Raw genomic sequence first — 22,972 nt, 5'->3', positions numbered from 1 at the left:
CTAACTGAAGCCGAGAAGATCAACAGAAGAGTTGTTGGCTCTCCGTCTCTCTCTCTCTCTTTCTCGCTCTCTCTCTCCCTCCCTCCAATCCCAACATAAAGTTCAAAACAGGATATTAATTTTTATATTTCTTCAAATAAGGACCAAAAGTTTGCATTTGTATCAAATGGATACTTTACTCTTGTTAAAATACTAAAGTACCCTTGTGATTTGGATTTTCACTCTACCAATCCACGATAATTTAACTTAAGATTAGTCAGTTAATTGGTAACATATTTTAGAATTGTACAAAGTATGATGTTTTGAGTCGGGTATTTCAATAGAGGTTCAGGACTTATTTAATAAAAATATAGAAACGTGCTCCATTTAGAAATCATGAAAATTTGGGGATACAAATGTTATTCACTCTTTATCTAACTAAATGAGTCTTGACGCGAACAAAAGGCTCGATTATATCAACGAACTCAATCGCCCTTAACACAAGAAACACAATCAGAAGGCGAGCTCAACCTCTCTCTCTCTCTCTCTCTCTCTCTCAAAACAAAACAATGGCTTCTTCATCTTCTTTCACTCTATCCCAAGCCCTTCTGACCAGAGGCACTTCTCACCATGGCTTCACTCAATCATCAGAGCACCATCGTCTCGCTCTCTCTACACTCTCTCTCCCTTCCTTTTCCGGCCTCAAATCCACCTCCTCTTCCACCCTACGCACCCCCACCTCCCGCCGCCGCCTCTCCACCAGCCAAGCCAGCCGACCCATCCGCGCAGCGGCCGTAGAAACACTCGAAACCTCGACTGATGCCGCTTTGGTTGAGAAATCAGTCAACACCATTAGATTCTTGGCTGTCGACGCCGTCGAGAAGGCCAATTCGGGTCACCCGGGATTGCCCATGGGATGTGCTCCTATGGGTCATATTTTGTATGATGAGGTCATGAGATACAACCCCAAAAACCCCTACTGGTTTAACCGTGACCGCTTCGTTTTGTCCGCCGGACATGGCTGCATGTTGCAGTACGCTCTCCTTCACCTTGCTGGTTACGACAGTGTCCAGGTGTGTCTTTCTGATTGGTCCTCTTGCTCTTTGGATCTGTCTTTCCTTTGCTTTGGGATAATATTACCTTGGATCTGTTCAGTTGAACCAATCTCATTATAAATGTTGTGTAATGTCATGCATGTTATAGGAAGACGACTTGAAGAATTTCAGACAATGGGGAAGCAAAACACCTGGACACCCAGAAAACTTTGAGACACCTGGTATCGAGGTCACAACTGGTAAGTTTCAAGTGATCTTTGTCTTTTCTTAGTCTACTGACTTGTTGTAACTGAGAGAATCCATTATCAAAGTTAATTAATTATCGCTTGATGTTCCGCATAGGTCCTCTTGGCCAGGGTATGGCGAATGCTGTTGGTTTGGCTCTTGCAGAGAAGCATTTGGCTGCTCGATACAACAAGCCTGACAATGATATTGTTGACCACTACACGTATAATTAATATTCATCTCTCTTTTATTTTATTATCCTGGTTCTCATTTTGTTGGATTAGTAATCTTGGTATCTCTTTTCTTGTAGATATGTGATACTGGGAGATGGGTGCCAAATGGAGGGGATTGCAAATGAGGCTTCTTCCCTTGCTGGACACTTGGGACTTGGGAAGCTTATTGCTTTCTACGATGACAATCACATCTCTATTGATGGAGACACGGAGATTGCCTTTACGGAGAACGTTGACAAGCGTTTTGAAGGTCTTGGCTGGCATGTTATCTGGGTGAAGAATGGAAACACTGGCTATGATGATATTCGTGCTGCTATTAAGGAAGCAAAGGCTGTCACAGATAAACCCACTTTGATTAGGGTTAGACATCTCTTTCATGCATACAAATGGGGATTCATTTTAACCTACTTTGATTTTTTATTTGATTTTTTCTGTTATAAGTGAGGCTTAAACCCAAGACCTGTGTCCTAAGGCTGCCACTTGCTCCTTATTGGCCTCGCTTTGATTTTTTATTAAATCATAAGCAAAATGAAATTGAATTAACTGATTAGCATTCACTATTGTTTTTCCTTACAAATCTATCTCTCTCTCTTTCTTTCTCTCATTCTTTTCCATTTTGTGATTCATGAATTATGCGAAATATCAATTTTTAGTGTTGTAAATCTTTTTCGAATTTGCCACTACAAAATTATCAGTTTTTATGCTTGGCTTAGCTCTGAAACTGTGTTATGATTTTGTTGTATGTTCACATTTCCACAGGTGACTACAACCATTGGCTTTGGGTCTCCAAACAAAGCCAACAGCTACAGTGTACATGGAAGTGCGCTGGGTGCCAAGGAAGTAGATGCTACTAGAAAGAATCTTGGATGGCCATACGAGCCTTTCCATGTGCCAGAAGATGTTAAAAAGTAATCAATTGTTGATAGCTTTTATCTGGTCCATTTTGCTTCTAGGGTTTGATTTGATATTTAGTAACTCACTAGCACTTCTGCAGGCACTGGAGTCGCCATGTTGCTGAGGGCGCCACTCTTGAAGCTGAGTGGAATGCCAAGTTTGCTGAGTATGAGAAAAAATACCCTGAAGAAGCTGCAGAGTTTAAGTCTATCAGCAGTGGTCAATTACCTGCTGGTTGGGAGAAAGCCCTTCCGGTGAGTGGAGCTTTGATGATCTTGTGTGCTGTTTTTTCTCACATTCGTGGGCCTTTTTGATATCAATACAATTGTGATCTGCATACGATTGTAAATATGCTTTGCGTTTAGCATTTTGAATGACATTGATTGATTGGTGCCCATCAATTTCTCAAACATTTCATGTCCAATTGAAGCATCAAATCTCCATTTCGTGTGCAATATCGATCATCTGTTAACACATTGTGTTTGCAATATCCAGACATACACTCCAGAGAGCCCAGCGGAAGCTACCAGAAATTTATCTCAGACATGTCTTAATGCCCTTGCAAAGACTCTCCCTGGTCTTCTTGGTGGTAGTGCAGACCTTGCTTCTTCCAACATGACCCTACTAAAAATGTTTGGGGACTTCCAAAAGGACACCCCAGAGGAACGTAATGTTCGGTTTGGTGTTAGGGAGCATGGGATGGGAGCCATCTGCAATGGCATTGCCCTGCACAGCCCTGGCCTAATTCCTTACTGTGCTACTTTCTTTGTTTTCACCGACTACATGAGAGCTGCTATAAGGATATCTGCTCTGTGTGAAGCTGGCGTTATCTATGTTATGACCCATGATTCTATTGGTCTTGGAGAAGATGGACCTACCCATCAGCCAATTGAACACTTGGCAAGTTTCCGTGCCATGCCCAACATTTTGATGCTCCGTCCGGCTGACGGTAATGAAACTGCTGGTGCATACAAGGTTGCTGTTGCCAACAGGAAGAGACCGTCCATCCTTGCCCTTTCCCGGCAAAAGCTTCCCCACCTTGCTGGAACTTCCATTGATGGTGTTGAAAAGGGTGCCTACATAATTTCGGACAATTCTTCTGGTAACAAACCTGATGTCATTTTGATTGGAACTGGTTCTGAATTGGAAATTGCCGCCAAAGCAGCTGAGGAACTTAGAAAGGGAGGAAAGGCTGTAAGAGTTGTCTCCTTTGTTTCTTGGGAGCTTTTTGATGAGCAATCAGATGCCTACAAGGAAAGTGTGCTTCCGGCTGCTGTCTCAGCTAGAGTTAGCATTGAAGCTGGATCTACATTTGGGTGGGAGAAGATTGTTGGAAGCAAAGGAAAGGCCATCGGCATTGACCGATTCGGTGCTAGTGCACCAGCAGGCAAAATATACAAGGAGTTTGGTATCACCGCGGAGGCTGTTATCACTGCAGCCAAAGAAGTCTGCTAAGCTTGGTTAGTCAAAAACTTCTTATTATTCCATATGCATTTGGGAATTGGTGATTACAGTGAAGAGACCATTCCCAAGAGAGTTGCTTCATTATGGTCTCTCTTGTTTTAATAAAAGCAAGATTATTTTTCTTCCTTTTGCTTATTATTCCACTGCAGAGCATCGTAGATTGAAGAGAGAGAGAGGGAGAGAGAGTAGGGCTTGTTCATGTTCATGAATTTGTATCAAACTCTTGGACCTATCTTGAGATTTGTAATGTTTCCTGTTGATTTTGATGCAAATTTGCTCGTCCATCATCATTTTTGAGTGATTTCTGCTTATATAACTACAAATTTTTTTCTTTTTGCCAATGAGATAAATTTTCTCGTTTTGCAAAATCTGATCTATAAAACCAAATTTGGCGTCAAGTTGGGTTGTCTATGTGATCTCGGTATAAACTGAAAATCTCTTCAGAAGACTTTCCACTTGCATATTTCTTGATTTGGGCAAACGAGCGGCTGATTCTTCACCAACACCAAGGTATGAAAACAAAATGATAAATGAGAAGTGAGAAGGGCTTTGGCTTTACCGTCCCCACCATTGAAATTGAGTCGGATTGTGTAATGGTTTCGAGCCATTCAAGAAGGGTGTGGGATTGGACCTACAGAAGTTACTTGGTGAAACTGAAGCTTGAGAAATTTGTTGATAAAAGCAAGCGTCCACTTGATGTTTGATGATAAGTTTGTGGTTGTTGAAGCTTATGTTCAATCCATGTTGTCTTATACCACCAATAATAAAGTTAAGTTTGCTTATAAAAATTGATTGGTTATGTTTCGTATTTGGCAGTGGGCCCATCTTACTTACATACACTGAGTCAGCTCTCATCAACGAATATTTCAGCATATTCAACATTTATCCAGATTCTGGCGTGCGCTCTTTTTGCGCACCAGTCTTGATGGTTTGGCGACCGAAGATTTTCCTCGTTAGACGGTTACATCTTGATTGTAATGTTTTTTCTTTTTTTTCATTCTTAATCCATGATTGAAGTCTTTCTTTGATTCTAACTTGGCCATGTGATACCATACATCTTGGGTGTTCCCCACAATCAACCAAATATTTTTATTCACACGCACAAGAAGATCTGGTCATTTGCGCAGAGTACCAATGTTGACCAACAAAATTAAACTTCGTTCATTTTTGTTAATTTAATCATCAAATGTTCGTTACCAACGGACTTTAGAACGCTTGGATTCACAATGGTGAGAGTAATAGTTTGAACTCTTATAATAATTTTATAATTAAAAAACATTAAATTCTCGTTTGACTTCTTAGACAGCTGCGCACACAAAAAATTTACAACCAAAAGGAAATCAATCGTGAAAATGGGGTGAGGACCCTCGAAGCAATTGACTAGTTAAATAAAACCCTTCGAAATTGGAAACGTGCTATATATAATATATACATATGTAATCGGACATCAATGGTATCTACACACTCAAGATGCATAAATCCCCTTTAAATTTGATTTGTAATTTTCATCTATTTCGAGGTATAAAAAAATACAAATATTTCTTTAGTTTTCTTTTCGAGATTTGCACAGCAGTGAAAAAAAATTTTTTTTTTTTTTTTTTTTTTGATACCGGGGGTTCCAGCTACTGTGCACCTGGAGTGGTGCATGGAAATATGCGCATTAAATCATTTCTAAAACGATAGAATTTTCACATGTGCGTTGAGGTAATAAATAATCTTGTGTAACTTTGATAAATTTATGGTAGAACCCCGTCATTGTGTGAATTCTGAAATTTCGTACCCATGTTTGTTGAGCTAATCGAAAAATACCTACCCAAATAGTGCTGGACAAACCCACCTACTCCGTGGGTCCCATTTCTATCCAATAAAAATTATAATATCAATGCAACAACCAAACTCGCTAAAAAATTTAGATCGCATCCTCATAGAAATCCATATTTTTATGATGATCAAATTTTGAATAGTTCATTTATATAATTTACACAATACATACAGGAGCAGTGGTAGGTATCCGTGAGTCTCTACTTGAGTTTTACATTCAGGTGATGCAATCAATTGTATATAATTGTTTTATTAAATTAGTTATTAACTAATAGCTACGTCACTTTATTTATATTTAAGGTCCGGTAATGACTACTGTAGAACACTATTAATAACTATATGACCATAATAATAATTAATTTTTTATTATTTATCAATTTAATTTTATAATTATCAAGCATTGTTGTGCGGTAAAACAACTCCATCACAACCGATGTCTTATGCTTAACAAAAAGATATTGAATGAATTATATTTGTGTATATTACGTTCAAGTTGCACAAAGATTACGTTGGGACTCCTGTTGCGAGACTCGAATCTGATTTTTATTATTTATGACATTGGTTTTGACACATCCACAAAGTGATGCTCCTTTTGTCATTAGCTGGCGCTAAAAGATTTGATTTATTGATAAATGAAGCAGAGAGATCATCTCACAAAAGTAGCCGCCCAGGAAGTTGGTGAGAATCAGGGACGAGAGGAGCAGCCACCAGCGGATCGAGATCAAAATTGTACCGCGGCATCCTCACCAACCACGAGTTTGACACGATGCGACTACAAGGTTAATTTTCATTATAGCCCAAGAGGTACAATCACTCGCCAGCAGAACACGTGAACCGTTCAAATAATATAAAATTTTGGGCGAAGCATCATTTTTGGAATTTGGGTATCAATAATAATTCGCCTTCCACTGTAGCTTTCAAATAGGCCTGGGTTGGAGTTCGGTTGGTGAAGGCCTCCACCGAGAGTCAACAAACAATACAACTACCAAGCATTACACCTAAAACTACTACTTTAAAACAACCCATAAAAAGGGGCCAAAAAAAAAAAAAAAAAAAAAAAAAAAGGGATCCAGAGAGAAATGGCGCAAGTTAGCAAAATTTGCAACGGGATTCAAAACACACGTCTTTTTACGAATCAGACGAAATTACAGAAACCCAAATCTGTTTCTGCAATTTCGTTTAGATCACAGAGCAGAGGGTGTTCGAGTTCGTGGGGTTTAAGATACAATGACAGGCTGGGTAATAATAATACAGTTCGTACAGTCAGGGCTTCAGCTTCAGTTGGCACAGCTGAGAAGCAATCAAAAGCATCGGAAATTGTATTGCAACCCATCCGAGAGATTTCCGGTACGGTTACTTTGCCGGGTTCTAAGTCTCTATCCAATCGGATTCTTCTTCTCGCTGCCCTCTCTGAGGTTTGTGTGTTTCAATTGTTTTTTTTTTTTTTTTGAAGCGAATGACAATAGTTTGGTTTTGTTTTCTTTGTTTGTTTGTTTCCCGAGAAAGTTTACCCCAATCTTATGAAAAGATTCATTTTTCAGTGCTCTTGGAACTGAATGTGCTCTGAATTCTGAGAGATTTATAGTTTGTGAATGTAATGTTTAGTTTGTCATTTCAGGGGACAACCGTGGTGGACAATTTGTTGAGCAGCGAAGATATTCACCATATGCTTGATGCTTTGAAAAAACTTGGACTAAATGTCGAAGAGGACTTTGCAATGAAACGAGCGATTGTGGAAGGCTGTGGTGGTCTTTTTCCGTTGGCCAAACAACAAACCGGTGAAATTGAGCTTTTCCTTGGTAATGCCGGGACAGCTATGCGTCCTTTGACTGCTGCAGTAACTGCTGCGGGTGGCAACTTGAGGTCTGTCCAATACATATTGATTTGAATCTTTCCCCTTAGAATCACATGCTGCAAATGGATATTTGACATCTTATTTAAGTATAATCATGCTAATGGCATAGGAGTTTCGGACAATTTGATTTTATTTGTAGAGCTAATCATATAGTAGAATATTCTGGACTACTAATGATGCCATTCAGCTGGAATAGATCCTTAGTTTTTTATTCTGGCATTGTATGTTTCCTTAGCTTGTGAAATGGAACACTTACCCATGCTTTTTCTCCTGCCATTGGTCATTTGTTAGTGGCGTACAATCAACCAGCACTCTAGCCTTTAATGTAATCCCTGCAAGAGCTATCTTTTCTTCAAAGTATTATAGCAGAAACTAAAACCTATTCCTTTCCTGACTCGTGTCAGCTATATCCTTGATGGGGTGCCTCGAATGAGGGAGAGACCAATTGGAGACTTGGTCACTGGTCTGAAGCAGCTAGGTGCAGATGTAGATTGCATTTTAGGCACAAATTGCCCCCCTGTTCGTATCAATGGAAAGGGAGGCCTCCCTGGGGGAAAGGTGAGGTTTGCATTTTCCTTTACGTTGGTTTCTTGTGTGTTGATATGGCTGGGATCAGCTCTTTGTTTTGTCTAGCTGAGCCATTTTTCTTTTTTTTGTAATCTCATGTTAATCTATACTTCCTGAGCCCCATAAATATTTTAAGAGATGAACCTGCATTCATGAATTTTCGGTCTGCATGACTGATGTGAAGTTTCAACCAGTGTCTAAAAGTTGCTCTGGAAGAGTAGGTTGGAATCAGCAAATTGGCTTTTACTTGTAGATTTCCTAGACTGCATTACCTATCCTATTTGACCCCATTTGCAGGTGAAACTCTCTGGAAAGCTTAGTAGTCAATACTTGACTGCTTTGCTCATGGCAGCTCCCTTGGCCCTCGGAAATGTGGAAATTGAAATAATTGATAAACTGATTTCCGTTCCTTATGTTGAGATGACTCTGAAGTTGATGGAGCGTTTTGGGGTCTTTGTAGAGCACGGTGATAGCTGGGATCGGTTCTTCATCCAGGGGGGTCAAAAGTACAAGTAGGTTGCTCTTATCTATATTTGTTCTCCTTATGGGATCTTGTTTCAATAGAGTACTGATAACTGTTAATCTCAGGTCTCCTGGAAATGCTTTTGTAGAAGGTGATGCTTCAAGTGCTAGTTACTTTGTAGCTGGTGCTGCAGTAACTGGTGGGACCGTTACAGTTGAAGGTTGTGGGACAAGTAGTTTACAGGTATTTACTTGTACCATTGTCTACTGTATCCTATGACTTAATTGTACCTTTGAATGCTTTCAGATTAAATTGCGATATACAAGGAAATATATTTTCGAAATTCGAATCTATATTATTGGCTCGGATGAATCTCTACAAATTATCTATATTATCTTCTTACTCCATGAACTTACATTTCTTTCTTTTCCCGTGTTTTTTCAATGACGAAGGGGGATGTGAAATTTGCTGAGGTTCTTGAGAAAATGGGTGCCAAAGTTACCTGGACTGAAAACAGTGTAACTGTCACCGGACCACCACGAGATCCTTATGGAAGGAAACACTTGCGTGCTGTAGATGTCAACATGAACAAGATGCCAGATGTTGCCATGACTCTAGCTGTAGTTGCACTATTTGCTGATGGTCCCACTGCCATTAGGGATGGTATGGTCTGATCCTTCTTGAAACATGGAGATTATTCAGTCTTTGATTCATAAAAGGCAAATTGAAGGAACCAATAATACTCAAAATTTTGAATATTTCACTCAACTTTTTTTTTAAATTCTTTGTATTCCAACTTTCATGTTCTATTTCATAAATCTGTTTGCTCTCTGGAACTGTTTAACACTTCTTTACTATATATCATTTTCTGAGAATGGCTTGTAATCAATTTTATTTTCTAATTTAAAGTACCTTCCTACCGTGTTTTAACAGTGGCAAGTTGGAGAGTGAAAGAAACTGAAAGGATGATTGCTATTTGCACAGAACTCAGAAAGGTAGATTATAGTGCTTTTTCGCTCATGTAAAAATTTTGACCACATCTGCTTGAAAATTTACTTACATTTGGGCTTGATGTTTCAGTTGGGAGCAACAGTTGAAGAAGGACCAGACTACTGTGTGATCACCCCACCTGAGAAACTAAAAGTAGCAGCGATTGACACTTATGATGACCACCGGATGGCCATGGCATTCTCTCTAGCTGCTTGTGCTGATGTTCCAGTCACCATTAAGGATCCTAGTTGCACCAGGAAAACTTTCCCCGACTATTTCGATGTGCTCGACAGTGTCACGAAGCGTTAAACAGCTCTTCCACATTTCTCATGAGAGAGAGACTTCTCACCTCCATCAACCGACGAGAACAGCAAAACCACCCTGTAACTTGCATGGCCTTGTAATTGCCAATAATTATGTGTAAGTTGAGCATGTTATTTTTACGAGGACCGAGTGTTTTTTGTTTTACAAATTTAGGATGAGTTTGTTTGGTCCTATCTTGTAAGATTAAATTTGAATGAAACTAATATTACTCCAGTGAGTTCACTTCGACGTACCAATTAGTCATTGAACACAAGTATACTTGATTGTTCATCTCTGATTTTAAGTTTCTAGTTGCAATTTGCAATTGAGTTGGATCCACATTAGTGAGGGGTACTTGTGAGTACAATTATGTATTGCCAATGTTATTTATGAATCTTGGACCTTTATGTAAAATTTCATAATGTCCAAGTTCAACTTATACAAGCATTAACTAGCAGGACATGGAACATGATGATGCCATTGCCAGGATATAAAAGAAAAGTCTAGCAGGACGTGGCCATCTCGTCTTTTTCATCAGATGGTCACATGGGTTGAGTGGTAGCGGTGGCTAAAAATATTTAATTTCCGTCTCTTTCCCCTTTCAAAACTGTCTTCATTCATTCTATCATCTACCAAAAATTGTGTGAATACCACCAATAATAAAAATAATAAACTATGAAATATCCTAAGTATCTAGTACTGCACAAATTTACAGCAATGCATGATCTGCTTGGTAGGCTAAATTTTAGATATTTTAATCTTTTGATATCTTTTGTTGAGATTTTAATTCCATTGTTTACCAAATTAGGCATTGTTTGTGTGTTTATTCAAATTCTTGATGTGAATGTCATAATGATGAGCACTAAATTCTGGGCAGAAGAGCAAAAATTTGGTATAATTTTCCTCAGCATCTCTATTCTTGATATGATGAGCTTTTAGGTAAGTGAAAATGTCTTGTTTTGTTTTGGTGAATTTACAGTTTTTGTTTTATTTTTATTTGTTGTGTACATGCACTCCACGTGATGCTTGCCTATCATTAACAAAATTGCAATCTAAGATATCAGTAAGGGCTGTTTGTAAAGGTGCTTTTGCCTTCATTTCAAGCTTGTTTCACCAAATCTGACTTGTTTCACTCTTTCTCACATGAGACTTGTCTCCCACTGCTTTAATTCGCTCCCAAGTCTCAATCAAAGAAACAAACAAATGCAGAAAATAAATAAATTCAGCGGTTTGCTTTTGAACGTTTTATATACAAAAATACAAAATACAAGTCGTATCGTCATAAATGACGATGATGCTGTCTGCGAAATGCAATGCAACCAGTCTCCTAATAAGCTTTATATGAATAGCACCCAAAAATTCAATAACACCAAAATCTAATTAATCATCTGATATCACAATCATTCAACGTGATTACACGCTGAATCGCTTTGTATACGGAATAATATCCGGACCCGTCTTTACATGATAATTGCCACCCACTAAAATTAAACTCAATTCTCTGTATGAGTTTCTAAAAGAAAAGAAAAGAAAATCCAAGCCTGGAAAAGCAGGTACTGCATATATACACTTGTAAATTGCAAATAATCGTGTTAAACACAAAGTAGTTTATTATAAATTCATTACACATCAATAATTACAATGAAAATTTCCCTTTAATTGAGAAACTTACCGGTCTTAGTTGTAATTATATTGCAATTTAAATCCCAAAATGAATAACTGGCACCAATTATATTTTACCCCCAAACAAAAATTTGTGCTAGACAAAAAGTTGGATTAAAATGTTATTTTACAATCACATTTCACATCCCTCCCAAAATATTATCATAAGAAGAGTAATGATAATAATAACCCATATCATTATTTATTTATTTATTTATTTTTGAATGGGATAATAAATCATATCTTAAAACAACAAGGCTCAATTGAAATTGATATTGATATTGAAGTAGCCCCATTTCCATTAATCACAGTTCTATAACTCTGGCCTTCCTTGATCTCCATTACCCAAGTTTTAAAATTCTCTCTATAAAAACAAAATCAAAACTTGGTCTTTTGAATAACAATAGAACCCAATACAATATAGATCATAGATAGAGCGAAGCAAAGGAGAGCAAATCAACCCATTCCCCCAGCAAACAAGAAGAAGGTTCCCATTTCCCATTTTGCTCACAAGGACATGAGAGCTTAAAACAAACAACAAAAAACCCTTTGGCCTTCACTATCCTTATCTTCAAAACAAACCCTAACCCTAAAATCAAAAAGAAAAAAAGAAAAAAAAAAAACTCGCAAATGTCACAGCTAAAACAAATGTCCCATCTTGATAACATTCCCTCAACTCCTGGCAAATTCAAGATGGACAAATCCCCATATTTTAACAGACTCCGATTCCATTCTTCTTTAGCAAAGCTCACATTTTGGTCCTTCATTTTCTTAGCCGTAATCTTGATTTTCTTCTTTAGATCCCCATCGTCCAATCCTCTACCCTCTGCCGATCCATCTCGCCGTTCACTTCGCACTTACGACTGGGGTGGCCCCGCTTTTGAGAAACGGGTCAGGTCGTCGGCCCGGGTCAGGGCCAGAAATGGCATCTCTGTTTTGGTCACTGGTGCCGCTGGTTTTGTGGGCACCCACGTGTCAGCTGCCCTCAAAAGGCGCGGTGATGGTGTTCTTGGTCTTGATAATTTCAATGACTATTATGACCCTTCTTTGAAGAAAGCAAGGCAAGCGCTTTTGGAGCGAAGTGGAATTTTTATCGTTGAAGGTGATATAAATGACATGGCTCTTTTGAAGAAACTCTTCGATGTCGTGTCTTTTACGCACGTGATGCATTTGGCTGCACAAGCTGGTGTGAGGTATGCCATGCAGAATCCTAATTCTTATGTGCACAGTAACATTGCTGGTCTTGTTAGTTTACTTGAAGTTTGTAAAAATGCGAATCCGCAACCTGCTATTGTGTGGGCGAGTTCTAGTTCTGTTTACGGGCTTAATACCAAGGTGCCATTTAGTGAAAAAGATAGAACTGATCAGCCTGCTAGTTTATATGCTGCTACTAAAAAAGCCGGTGAAGAGATTGCACATACTTATAATCACATTTATGGATTATCTTTGACTGGGTTGAGGTTTTTCACTGTTTATGGACCTTGGGGTAGGCCAGATATGGCATATTTCTTTTTTACCAGGGACATTTTGAATCGGAAATCGATTCCGATATTTGAGTCTCCTGACCATGGCACGGTTGCTAGGGATTTTACCTACATTGATGATATTGTGAAGGGTTGTTTAGCAGCATTGGACACTGCAGAGAAGAGTACAGGAAGTGGGGGGAAGAAGAGGGGACGAGCGCAATTGAGGGTTTTCAATTTGGGGAACACTTCTCCTGTACCAGTTTCAGATCTTGTGAGCATTTTGGAGAGGCTTTTGAAGGTTAAGGCCAAGAGAAATATTATGAAGTTGCCGAGAAATGGTGATGTTCCGTTTACTCATGCGAATATTAGTTTGGCTCAGAGAGAACTGGGGTATAAGCCGACAACAGATCTGCAGACAGGGCTGAAGAAGTTTGTGCGGTGGTACCTCAGTTACTACGCTGGTGGAAAGAAGGCTGCTGGTTGATCTGTTCTTTTGATTGTGTGGTAGGATCCTTTGAGTTCTTGTTCGTCATGCTTCTTATGATTGTTTTTTAACATTTCTTTGTTCCTTGTCCAATTACTGTTCATCTTTCATATATTTCTGATGATGCCAATATGAGGAACATCAAGTTCTACTGCGTTGGAGAAGTTTTTATGGTTGGTGAACATTATTTGCTGGCCAGTCCCGGGTGTATTAAAGAAAGCCAGAACCTTTGTTTTTTTTAATTTTTCCCTTTTTTTACCCCTTCTGGAATGTAATTGTTGTAGTTTCAGCATTGTAGAATTCATGACTCATAGAACATCTGCTGATTGTTGGACATGTATCATTGCCATGCAATTCAATAAAAGAGCACACGTACTAGGTAAATTCAATTACATTTAACTGCTTGATTACCTAATTCCTTTTATTGGTGTATTAATAATGCCCCTGATTTTCTGAGCTGCTAAATTTTTTACTGATGATTTTTAGTGACTGTCTTGCCATGAACTGTTAAAATATATGTACTCTAATCATGGAAGTGCTTACTTTGCCCAACTTACCAATATATCTTGCTGTTATCCATACATGACAAGCTACTAAGTTGCAATTTTATTGAACTCTTGTGAATGGATTATCAGATTGTAATTTTTGAGGGAAGTGGGTCCGTTTCACTATCTCCAGGGAATGATTGGTTTTCCACCCCTACTGGTACATAGAACTTAGAAGTTGAAAATTTGATATTAGTTTTATTTAGTGTCTACTCTTTAAGAGAAACGGTTATTCTTCCATATACTGTTTGTGATGTACCCAACTTCTGGCTTTCTCAATTAATTCTATCACAGTCAGGATCTTCGACGTCAGTTTAGATCTTCCAACCTCAATAGATTTGGCCAATTACAGTAGAATCTTGAGTTGCATATGGTCTTTTCACTTTCATTTCATGTTTTAGGTTATTGTTTGCATGCTGTACTTCAGAGAATTTTAGATGGAGAGAATTTTCCATTTCGTAGAAGTTTGTCTATGTTAGCAAGATTACTATAGCCAATATCATAAAAATTATTGGTGGTCTTCATGATTGCTTGTGTATGATTATCATCTTCATAGTAACCTGCCAGAAGGATGTTCCTTCTCCTGCTTGTGCGGGCCTTGCAAGTGCAGCCACCTGCCAGGCTCTCGTGTTTTTGGGAGTTATTTTTGCAAAACCTAGATGATATCCCTGGGTATTCTTTTTTAATTAATTTTTTATTCTTTTTAAGCGAGCATATTGCGATTTTTAAATATGGGGGAGTGTTGACTGGCAATTGGAAGTTTTGGAAATGGTTCTCCGAAAAGAAGATATATTGTGTGGCATTTGTAACTTGTACGTAGAGGATCAATGTATTGCTGTTTTCAGAAAAGAAGTTTTCTCTCACCAATTCTTTTTTGGCAAGATTAAATTCCAGGGCGAGCGTACATAAAAAGAGACTTGAAAATCAGCTGGCCTGGCAGTTGTAAGAACCTAATAATCAGTCTCTATGTGGTTCCTATTGAATATTAAATAGATAGAAATATGAAAAGTGGAAGTTCTTTTCATCTGATGTGTGTTCGCTGGGTAGTTGTCTGGTTTGTATTTTTCATTTGCATCAGATTCTTAACTACCTCTTAACTCAAGTAATAAGATGGAACTTTTATGAGTCTTCTTTCTCTTTGTTGCAAAGGTAACAAGTTATTCGAGCCAGTGTTCAGAATTCTCATTATCTAGTTTTGTGTGGCTCAAATAAGCAACCTTTCCTTTATATACTCATGTGTTATCTCTGTGTAATCGAATCTGAAAGCTGTAATAAGTAAACAATTTCAACAATTTCCTCTCGTGTGCCATGCAAGACCGTAGTATTAAACATGTCTGTCTCCGCGGCTTTGAGTAAAGGCAATTACTTAACCAGAGAGCATGGGTTGGATCTGATTTATCCGATGCAAAATTATGTATAAGCAGATAGATTAAACTCATGAAAGTGCTAATATGGTTGGTTTATGTACTCCTGGGTTTCTTCCAAACCAGGTTTAGTAGGCTTCATTGCAGCATATCGTTTCATGCAGATGCCGCCCTTTTTCATAATAATATTTTATAGCAATTTGAGTGAAAAGGCCACTTTTTAAAATTCCGTTTCTACTTGAAATCAGTTTCCCATGATCTACAATAACGTATTAAAGAGATGAGCTACGTAATTCAATCAAAAGTTCCTCTATGTATACATCTGTGAGAGAAGAATGCTACACTAAATTTTCCACAAACACTCAAGAAAATTAGATAGTGAAACTTTAAGCACAGTGCCAAAGCATAAATAGGTAGTCTAAGAACAACGCGATTAGCTTCGTTCTGACTAAATTACAGAGAAACGCTCGTATTTTCCACTTATTACATAGAAGCGCCAAAACCTCTTATATTTTTCTCTTATTACATGGAAGCGCTAAATTCTTTTCCCCCAGTCACACGCACCAGTTGGTTTGTTAAGAAGCACCCAACGGTAGGTCACTTACTTTTCTTCTTTCATTTCCTTTTTGGTTCTGCTCTTTGGTATTAATAATCATTACCTCAACAGATTGTTTTTCTTTCTTCAATGGAATCGATCATCCCAATAGTTGATAACTTTAAGATTGCAATTCAAAACTAACTATGGTTCTTTTTCTTTTTCTTTTCCTATCCCAGTTAAGTAACTTCAAAATTGTATTTAAAAGAGAGAGAGAGAGAGAGAGAGAGAAAGCAATTTTAACGGAACATTAAAATAAATAATAAAAAAAGTGTCGACAACAATTACCCAACAATTTACGAAGCAAAATAGTAAAAAAAATTCACCATTTGACGTTGGATTTAATTCATGCAGAAACCATGACAAATTAGTAAAAGTGATTAGCTTAGTGCCACATTTGAAAATTTAACGAAAAGAACAGCCCATTTCTCTGGGTAATCCAACAAACCCGGTTTAGAAAGATACAAGACGCTTATCTGGCCATGATTCTATCTTTTAAAAGTACTCAACTGGCACGATGCCATCAAATCCTTCTGTCAAGAATACCTTGTTGTCTGATATAATTTCATCTTAGTTATAAAGTTGGGTTTTTGTGTTGAGCTCACTGCCAAAAGCAGCTGAGAAGTTTGTCCCGTCTTCAGTAAGGCAGATTTGCCCAGGCTTTGAAACGTGCGCAAGCCCAAAATATCACTTCTAATAACTTTTAAGAGTTGGGCTCTCAACTCTTTAGCTCTGCCTGTGCTTGCATTCAATTCAAAGACTCAAATAGAGAATTCTCTGTGGCCGCTCCCACTGAAAGGCGAATGTTAATAGAATTTTGCTATAGGTTATTAGGAATTAAATGACGGGGCTTCAAACACATAATGCACCCTCTTTATACCATCCTTAGCAGCTACTTCAACATCAGCTCACAGGAAGTGGGAGTAACACATAAAATAACTAAATTTCCAACAGATTCAATGACACTCCTTTACATTTTTTTTTTTTTAATCTTTTTTGAGACTGAAAAGAAATAATGAAACCATGGATAATGGTAAAAGGGCTATTGCCAAAGAACTATCTTAGGATATCTTCCCACTGATTACTTCACCATCAGTTGGCAAGCTACACGAGAAGTGATCCACGTACATACACTGCCAACAAAAGCATAAGCAATCCAGTTGACCGAAGGAAAAAACAATATTCTATACTCAAAAAAAGAAATGCTGGACTGGAAGGACAGAAGCAGTCCACCTAAAACTTCTTCAGCAGCAGAAAGGATCGGTTTTATCAAGCTCTCAGAGTCAACTCCTGAACATACATTATTACATCAAAACGTGCATGTAATCAGTAATGAGTAAAGAACAATAGTTAATTAGGTTAAGCGTTATAATTGAACTTACAAGAGCCTATATACCAAGAGCGTCAGTTTTATCCGGCTACTGGACTGAGCGAAAGAAGCCAGGGATGAGGAGCTCTGATCGAACCGGTTTCTGTTGTCCATGAAACCTACGGACGTCAACAGAACTGGAGGCAAGGGAGGTCGAGAAGGACTAGTGATCATACTGTATGGTATTTTCACGTAATTATTTTTTATTTAGTTTTTTTAATTATGGTGTTAATGAATGACACAAGAAAGATGTGAAATTTTATATTTTTTAAATTGAACACGTCGTAAATTTATTAAATTTTTTTTTTGTTCTCCACTCGAGACTTATTTAAAGGGATTAACATTCAGTACCGAGTTAAGTTTTTACTGAGTACTAAATTAATGATTGAAATTATTTTAAATTTTTATTTATTTTTATTTATCTTATCAACAACCATTATTTAGAGATGTAGAAATCGAGAAGTCTAAATTATTATATGAAACAGATATTCTAATACTAAATTTATTTATCAACGATCAACACAATAAATCCCACAAAAAATAAAATGTTACATGTACATTTAAATAAATTTCATCATATTTTATAACAAAAAACATTAAATAAAAAATACAGAACACGTATAAATTCAACACTTGTATCTATATAATTGTAAGTAAACAAAATAAAATTTAAACTCAAAAAATTAACTTTATAATAAATATTGGAAAAAACAATGTAACTTGCTAGAAGTGGGTATGATTTTTAAATCATTTTAAGATATGTTTGTTGAAAAAATATTAAATTTTGTGTGAAATTTAGTAGAAAGATGTTGAAACTTCTATAGAAAGAGAGGTTGTTTTTTATAGGGATGAGAAGAATATTTTAGATAAAATACCACTAAAATATCATATGCATTAGATTCTAAAAACTTGTAAAAACGTTGTCATATTTCTATTTATGGGAAGTGGAAATCATTTTCTCACATACAAGTAAAAAAAAACCCCTAGCGCCGGCAAGGGAAAATGTTCCTCTAAGGCTCCCACCTGCGCGTGCCCCATTAATCCCCGTAGCCCACAACGCTGCGTTTCCACTTCAATGGTTAATCCTCTCGAACCACGTGTCCAAAGCTGAAATTCTTTCAAAAAAATCATAATAAATAGCTATAACAGTAATCGAACTTGGAAGCGTAATATTTTTGTATTTTTTCTTTTTAAAAAATAGAGTTATACATGTTAAAAATATGAATATCGCCCTTAAAAAGTAACCCAAAAAAAAAAAAAAACAAAAATAAGCAGAGATTTTGTATATAATTTAAAAGTATGAAAAAATAATCCTGAACAAAATTTTCTAAAATTCTTTTGCCTCTCTGCAACTCTCTCTTCGTCTTCGTTCTCTGCTCCATGAATAATTTCACTCGGTATCTTCCTATATTTTAAATAACAATAACAGGTATTTCAATTTGGATTTTACAGATGCCATATTGTGTAAAAAATAACAAAAATATCCAAAAGGATTTAATTGAGCGTGCATAACAAGAAACAGAGTTGCACCTTGTGGGAGGCGTGTCACGTGTGAAACAAATGAAAAATACTACATAAACTGAACGCCGTACACCGGAATAAGGTTAACACTCCACTAATGGATTATTTTTCAATCAATTAACACCGAAATCTCAGCCAATTAGTACTTTTTTTTTCCTTGACAGCGCACAGTTGATTTTTTTTCCTATTCAAAATGTCATTGCTCAAAGCCTCAAACTAAATTAAAAATTTTGATACTCATCAATAACCTTCTTTTATTCACATCGTTATTTTACCCACTCATAATATTACTTTAGAAACTTGTTTATCAAAATAATTTTATGCTAAAGCTCATTCACAACCAAACTTAATATTTTTTCTTTTTTGGGTTAAAAACTCTACTTAAGATCTACTCGAAGGAAAAATAAATAAAAAATAAAAATAAAAAGGTTATAACAAACAGACCCTTCAAGCTAGTGCAATTTCGGAGTCACATGCAGCAATGCAACCTCCATAACCAAGCTCATGACCATCTTTATTTAACTAGGACGAACAAAACTACAAAAGCTAAACATAGAAATTCCGCATCATGGATTACCAAAGAGCAACTGTAACAAAAGCACCATCTTAAAAAATCCAACCAACAGAGAAAGGTCATGCAAAACCAAACCCTGTCAATGGCGTCCATAGAAATTCCCACACTAGAACGAGAACATTATGCATCTAAGAATCATAATTTCAAAAGTACCAAAAATAGAAACAAAAGGATCCAGAGAGAACAAATGATGAACTAGTCCAATACATCAAACGTCATTTCCGCCCTAATCGATTCAGCTCACTCTTCTCGCATAAAGTCGTTATAAAAGGAATAACAATAAATAAGGAAAAAACTTGAGGCCACTTGTCAAAGATACGATCCTGGAAGTTCCAAATGTGGTACCAAATATATCTCACCTATGCCACGAGAGTGCTGGCAGTGGTTGACTCACTGCAAAAACAGAGAACCACAGCAGATTATTATCAAACATTATACGTAGTAGGAATAAAAGATTTCAATCATTATAAGCACATGTTTGACAAATTAACTCCTTTGAACCCAAACAAAGAATGTCACAAAGATGAGAATTCCTTAATGGGATGCCCTGTGCTCTGCCCCCACATATTTGAACATAGGCATGGTTATGTGATCACAACGGTTAATTCTAATAAGCCTCTACTCATTACATGCATTCATCGGCTTCCTAGAGAAGGAATCACCTACATATGGATGCTAAATCTCAATCAAGCCACATAAATTTAAATGCAAGAACCATTCAATATTACAAAGCAAAGATACTTACTATTTCCATACAGGTGGAAGCTTCTTTGTCTTCTTGTAGTAGCGAGCCAGTCGGTGGATTCTGCTCTCAACCAAGATCAACCTAAACTTGGAATCTTTATCCTTCCTGTTCCTCTCTAGATGCTTCCTAATAGCGACTGCTTTCTTGATGAGGTGGTACAAGTCCTCAGGAATTTCAGGAGCAAGCCCTAACCAAATAATGAAAATCATGGTAAGGAAAAGCCAATAATCAGTTGAAAAATTATCTTTCAGATCTAAAGGGGAACAGCAATAAAAAGGGAAACAAAAGCCTGTAGCTAAATGTACCATGAGCCTTAAGTATCCTCAAAATTTTGCTCCCAGTAACACTCTTCACTTGAGCAATCCCATGAGAATCACGAAGAATAACACCAATTTGAGATGGTGTTAGACCCTTCTTTGCAAACTTGCAAATATTATCTTCCACCTGAAAGATTCAAAACAAAAAAAAACTTTAAATCAGAAACGAAGGCAAATATATTAAAGCTACAACATTCACCCAAAAAAAAATTGAAAATACTTTCAAGTGAGATACTTTCTAACGGACATCCCCAGTGTACATTATCATAAAACAGACAACAATATAGAAAAACACAGATGGATTCAGAACCAAACATGATAAGCAATTTCAAACACATATAAAAAGCAATGAATAATTAAGGGACAGCCCTAAGAAACTCTAAATTCAATTACTAAAACATAAAAATAAAATGATACACGAGAAGTAAACACAGCAACTGATTAAGTTTCCTATCGATGAGAAAGCACGAGGTTCATATTTATTCTAAAATCATTTAAAAAGAAAAAGAAAAAAGAACTTCTCTCACTCAATATTCTCAGCGGCCATAATATAAGAGAACAATGAAGGCGGGAAGGGTTACTAACATCCTGAGAAGAGATCTTAAGCCAACTCGGTGGTGTCCTCTTGTAAGGCAGAGCTGATGCGGAAATACCCTTACTGGAAAAATAGAAATAAATGAGAGAAAATCGTTTGCTTAGAAATTAAATGAGTCCAAACCGGACATCGCCGGAATGTTCTCGTAAGAGAATAAATCAGGTGAAGAACAAACCCTCGACTGTGCATACGACCCATGCTGGCGGAGAATAGAGTCTCGCTACCACTCTATCTCTGTGTCACCACTGCTACGCTGCCTGCTCCTTGGCGAGAGAAACCCTAGCTAGTATTGAAGGAAAGAGAGGTGCAGGACACGAGGGCTTTTATTATCCTTTTTTAAATTGCACCGAAGACCTTATAGTTCTTTTATTTTTGTTTTTAATCTACGATACGAACTAGATATAATGTTTGGCCCAAGATTGTCTACTATTGTAGCTATTTGCGGAATGGGTCGAACAATGGGTCCAAGGACTATCGATCTGGGTTATGGGCCGACTCGAGAATTGAAACGGGTTATAAACAGAACGAGTCAAGCTTATAACACCCCGTCAATCCTTATAACACCCCCATTTGAATTCTATTCCAAAAAATACCCCCCAACTTACTTTATAAGGTGATACTAACTCATAAATTAAAATCAATCAGCTCGTCAATAAATTTCATTCTAAAATCTTAAATTATTTTCTTCTTATTATGTAATTTCAATATCCATAATTCTTGATTCTGAAAAGTTTCTCAATTTTCTATTAAAATTTAAAATATAAATATAAATTATTAGATGGGGTGGATGTAAAAAAAGTATTAAAAGAATAATTTGTTTATATATTTAGTTACATTTTCATTCAAAACAAAAAATGACTTAATTTATTTGCAATTATTTAGATAATAAGGCTGATATCTAAGTTGTGTGGATTATAAACTTTGCAAATTGCAAGCAATGATTTATGAGTCCATTACGTCCATTTTTTTTTCCAATACTGTATCAAATAATATGATATTAAATCATATATTCACAACAGTTATTATGGCAAACAACTACTAGTATTAAAATCAAATAATTTTACTAGGACTATTAATTTACATTAAATTCAGACAATTTTATTAGGGCTATTAGTTTATATTAAATTCTATGAAGTACTAATATTCGAGAAATGTCTTTATTTTACTGGAAATATTAATACTACTCAGATTATATGGTAGATAACTAGTAGTATTACAATCAGATAATTTTATTAGAAATATTCATTTAAATTAAATTCTACGAAGTATTGCACAGATTGTCAATCTCACTAGGGATATCTTACCCTGCTTATAATTTTTTTGTAAAGTAGAAAGACTGTAAAGGGCCCCGCTCAATTATTCTTGTGCAGAAAATTAGGCTCCACTCGATCATTCTTAGGAAGAAAGTCGAGTCCCTCGAGACTCGGAATTGCTGCTATAACATCCGTGAGAGCAGCAGCCCACCACTTACATTGCTTCCGTTTTTCTACCTTCAATAGGTCAATGCATTTTATCGCTTTCTCTTTGTTTCCAATGCACAAAACAAGTAGACTATTAACCCAAATTCATTTAAAAATAAATAAAGTCGTGACCTCATTGTAGTAGTGGGCGTAACAATAAAAGGCTACTGCTTTTAAGGGACACAAGTCGACAAACAGTGTGTGTCAATTCATTCCAGCGCGGAGGTAAGTGAAAAATATGCGTCAATACTCAATATCACCATAATGTGCGCCAACCTCGGTTGTTGGTGCATGAGCATATGACTCACATCTCCCGAAGCACATATTAAATTACAAAATTCAAAGCTTCATTTGTTTTTGTCTCCTCCGTGGAAAAGAACCAAAACCGCCGTTTGAATTGTAATAATCAACCAATGGGCCTTTGGT

The 22,972-nt window shown here is 36.9% G+C and overlaps 4 protein-coding genes across 4 annotated transcripts; 3 read left to right on the top strand and 1 right to left on the bottom strand.

The window, feature by feature from the left end:
* The first annotated feature begins 431 nt into the window (after positions 1–431).
* On the top strand, positions 432–4,140 carry LOC18047218 (transketolase, chloroplastic). Its single transcript, XM_006445214.2, has 7 exons — positions 432–1,052; positions 1,183–1,273; positions 1,377–1,482; positions 1,570–1,852; positions 2,252–2,400; positions 2,487–2,640; positions 2,882–4,140. Exons 1-7 carry the CDS (start codon positions 549–551, stop codon positions 3,839–3,841), a joined length of 2,247 nt encoding a protein of 748 aa, XP_006445277.1. The 5' UTR covers positions 432–548; the 3' UTR covers positions 3,842–4,140.
* A 2,173-nt stretch (positions 4,141–6,313) lies between these two features.
* On the top strand, positions 6,314–10,140 carry LOC18047217 (3-phosphoshikimate 1-carboxyvinyltransferase 2). Its single transcript, XM_006445213.2, has 8 exons — positions 6,314–7,086; positions 7,290–7,534; positions 7,931–8,084; positions 8,391–8,605; positions 8,682–8,799; positions 9,009–9,219; positions 9,490–9,551; positions 9,637–10,140. Exons 1-8 carry the CDS (start codon positions 6,751–6,753, stop codon positions 9,853–9,855), a joined length of 1,560 nt encoding a protein of 519 aa, XP_006445276.1. The 5' UTR covers positions 6,314–6,750; the 3' UTR covers positions 9,856–10,140.
* A 1,620-nt stretch (positions 10,141–11,760) lies between these two features.
* LOC18049341 (UDP-glucuronate 4-epimerase 3) lies at positions 11,761–13,853 on the top strand. Its single transcript, XM_006445212.2, has one exon. It carries the CDS (start codon positions 12,142–12,144, stop codon positions 13,459–13,461), a length of 1,320 nt encoding a protein of 439 aa, XP_006445275.1. The 5' UTR covers positions 11,761–12,141; the 3' UTR covers positions 13,462–13,853.
* Positions 13,854–19,348: 5,495 nt separating this feature from the next.
* Positions 19,349–21,410, bottom strand: LOC18049340 (40S ribosomal protein S13). Its single transcript, XM_006445211.2, has 5 exons — positions 21,262–21,410; positions 21,077–21,149; positions 20,480–20,618; positions 20,175–20,361; positions 19,349–19,822 (listed from the first exon to the last, which is right to left on the bottom strand). The coding sequence occupies exons 1-5, from the start codon at positions 21,282–21,284 to the stop codon at positions 19,789–19,791; spliced, it is 456 nt and encodes a 151-aa protein (XP_006445274.1). The 5' UTR covers positions 21,285–21,410; the 3' UTR covers positions 19,349–19,788.
* Positions 21,411–22,972: the final 1,562 nt, after the last annotated feature.

The sequence above is a fragment of the Citrus clementina genome, unplaced genomic scaffold, assembly GCF_000493195.1.
Source record: "Citrus clementina cultivar Clemenules unplaced genomic scaffold, Citrus_clementina_v1.0 scaffold_3, whole genome shotgun sequence".
Taxonomy (NCBI): Eukaryota; Viridiplantae; Streptophyta; class Magnoliopsida; order Sapindales; family Rutaceae; genus Citrus; species Citrus x clementina.
This window is presented reverse-complemented; position numbering and strand designations above follow the sequence as displayed.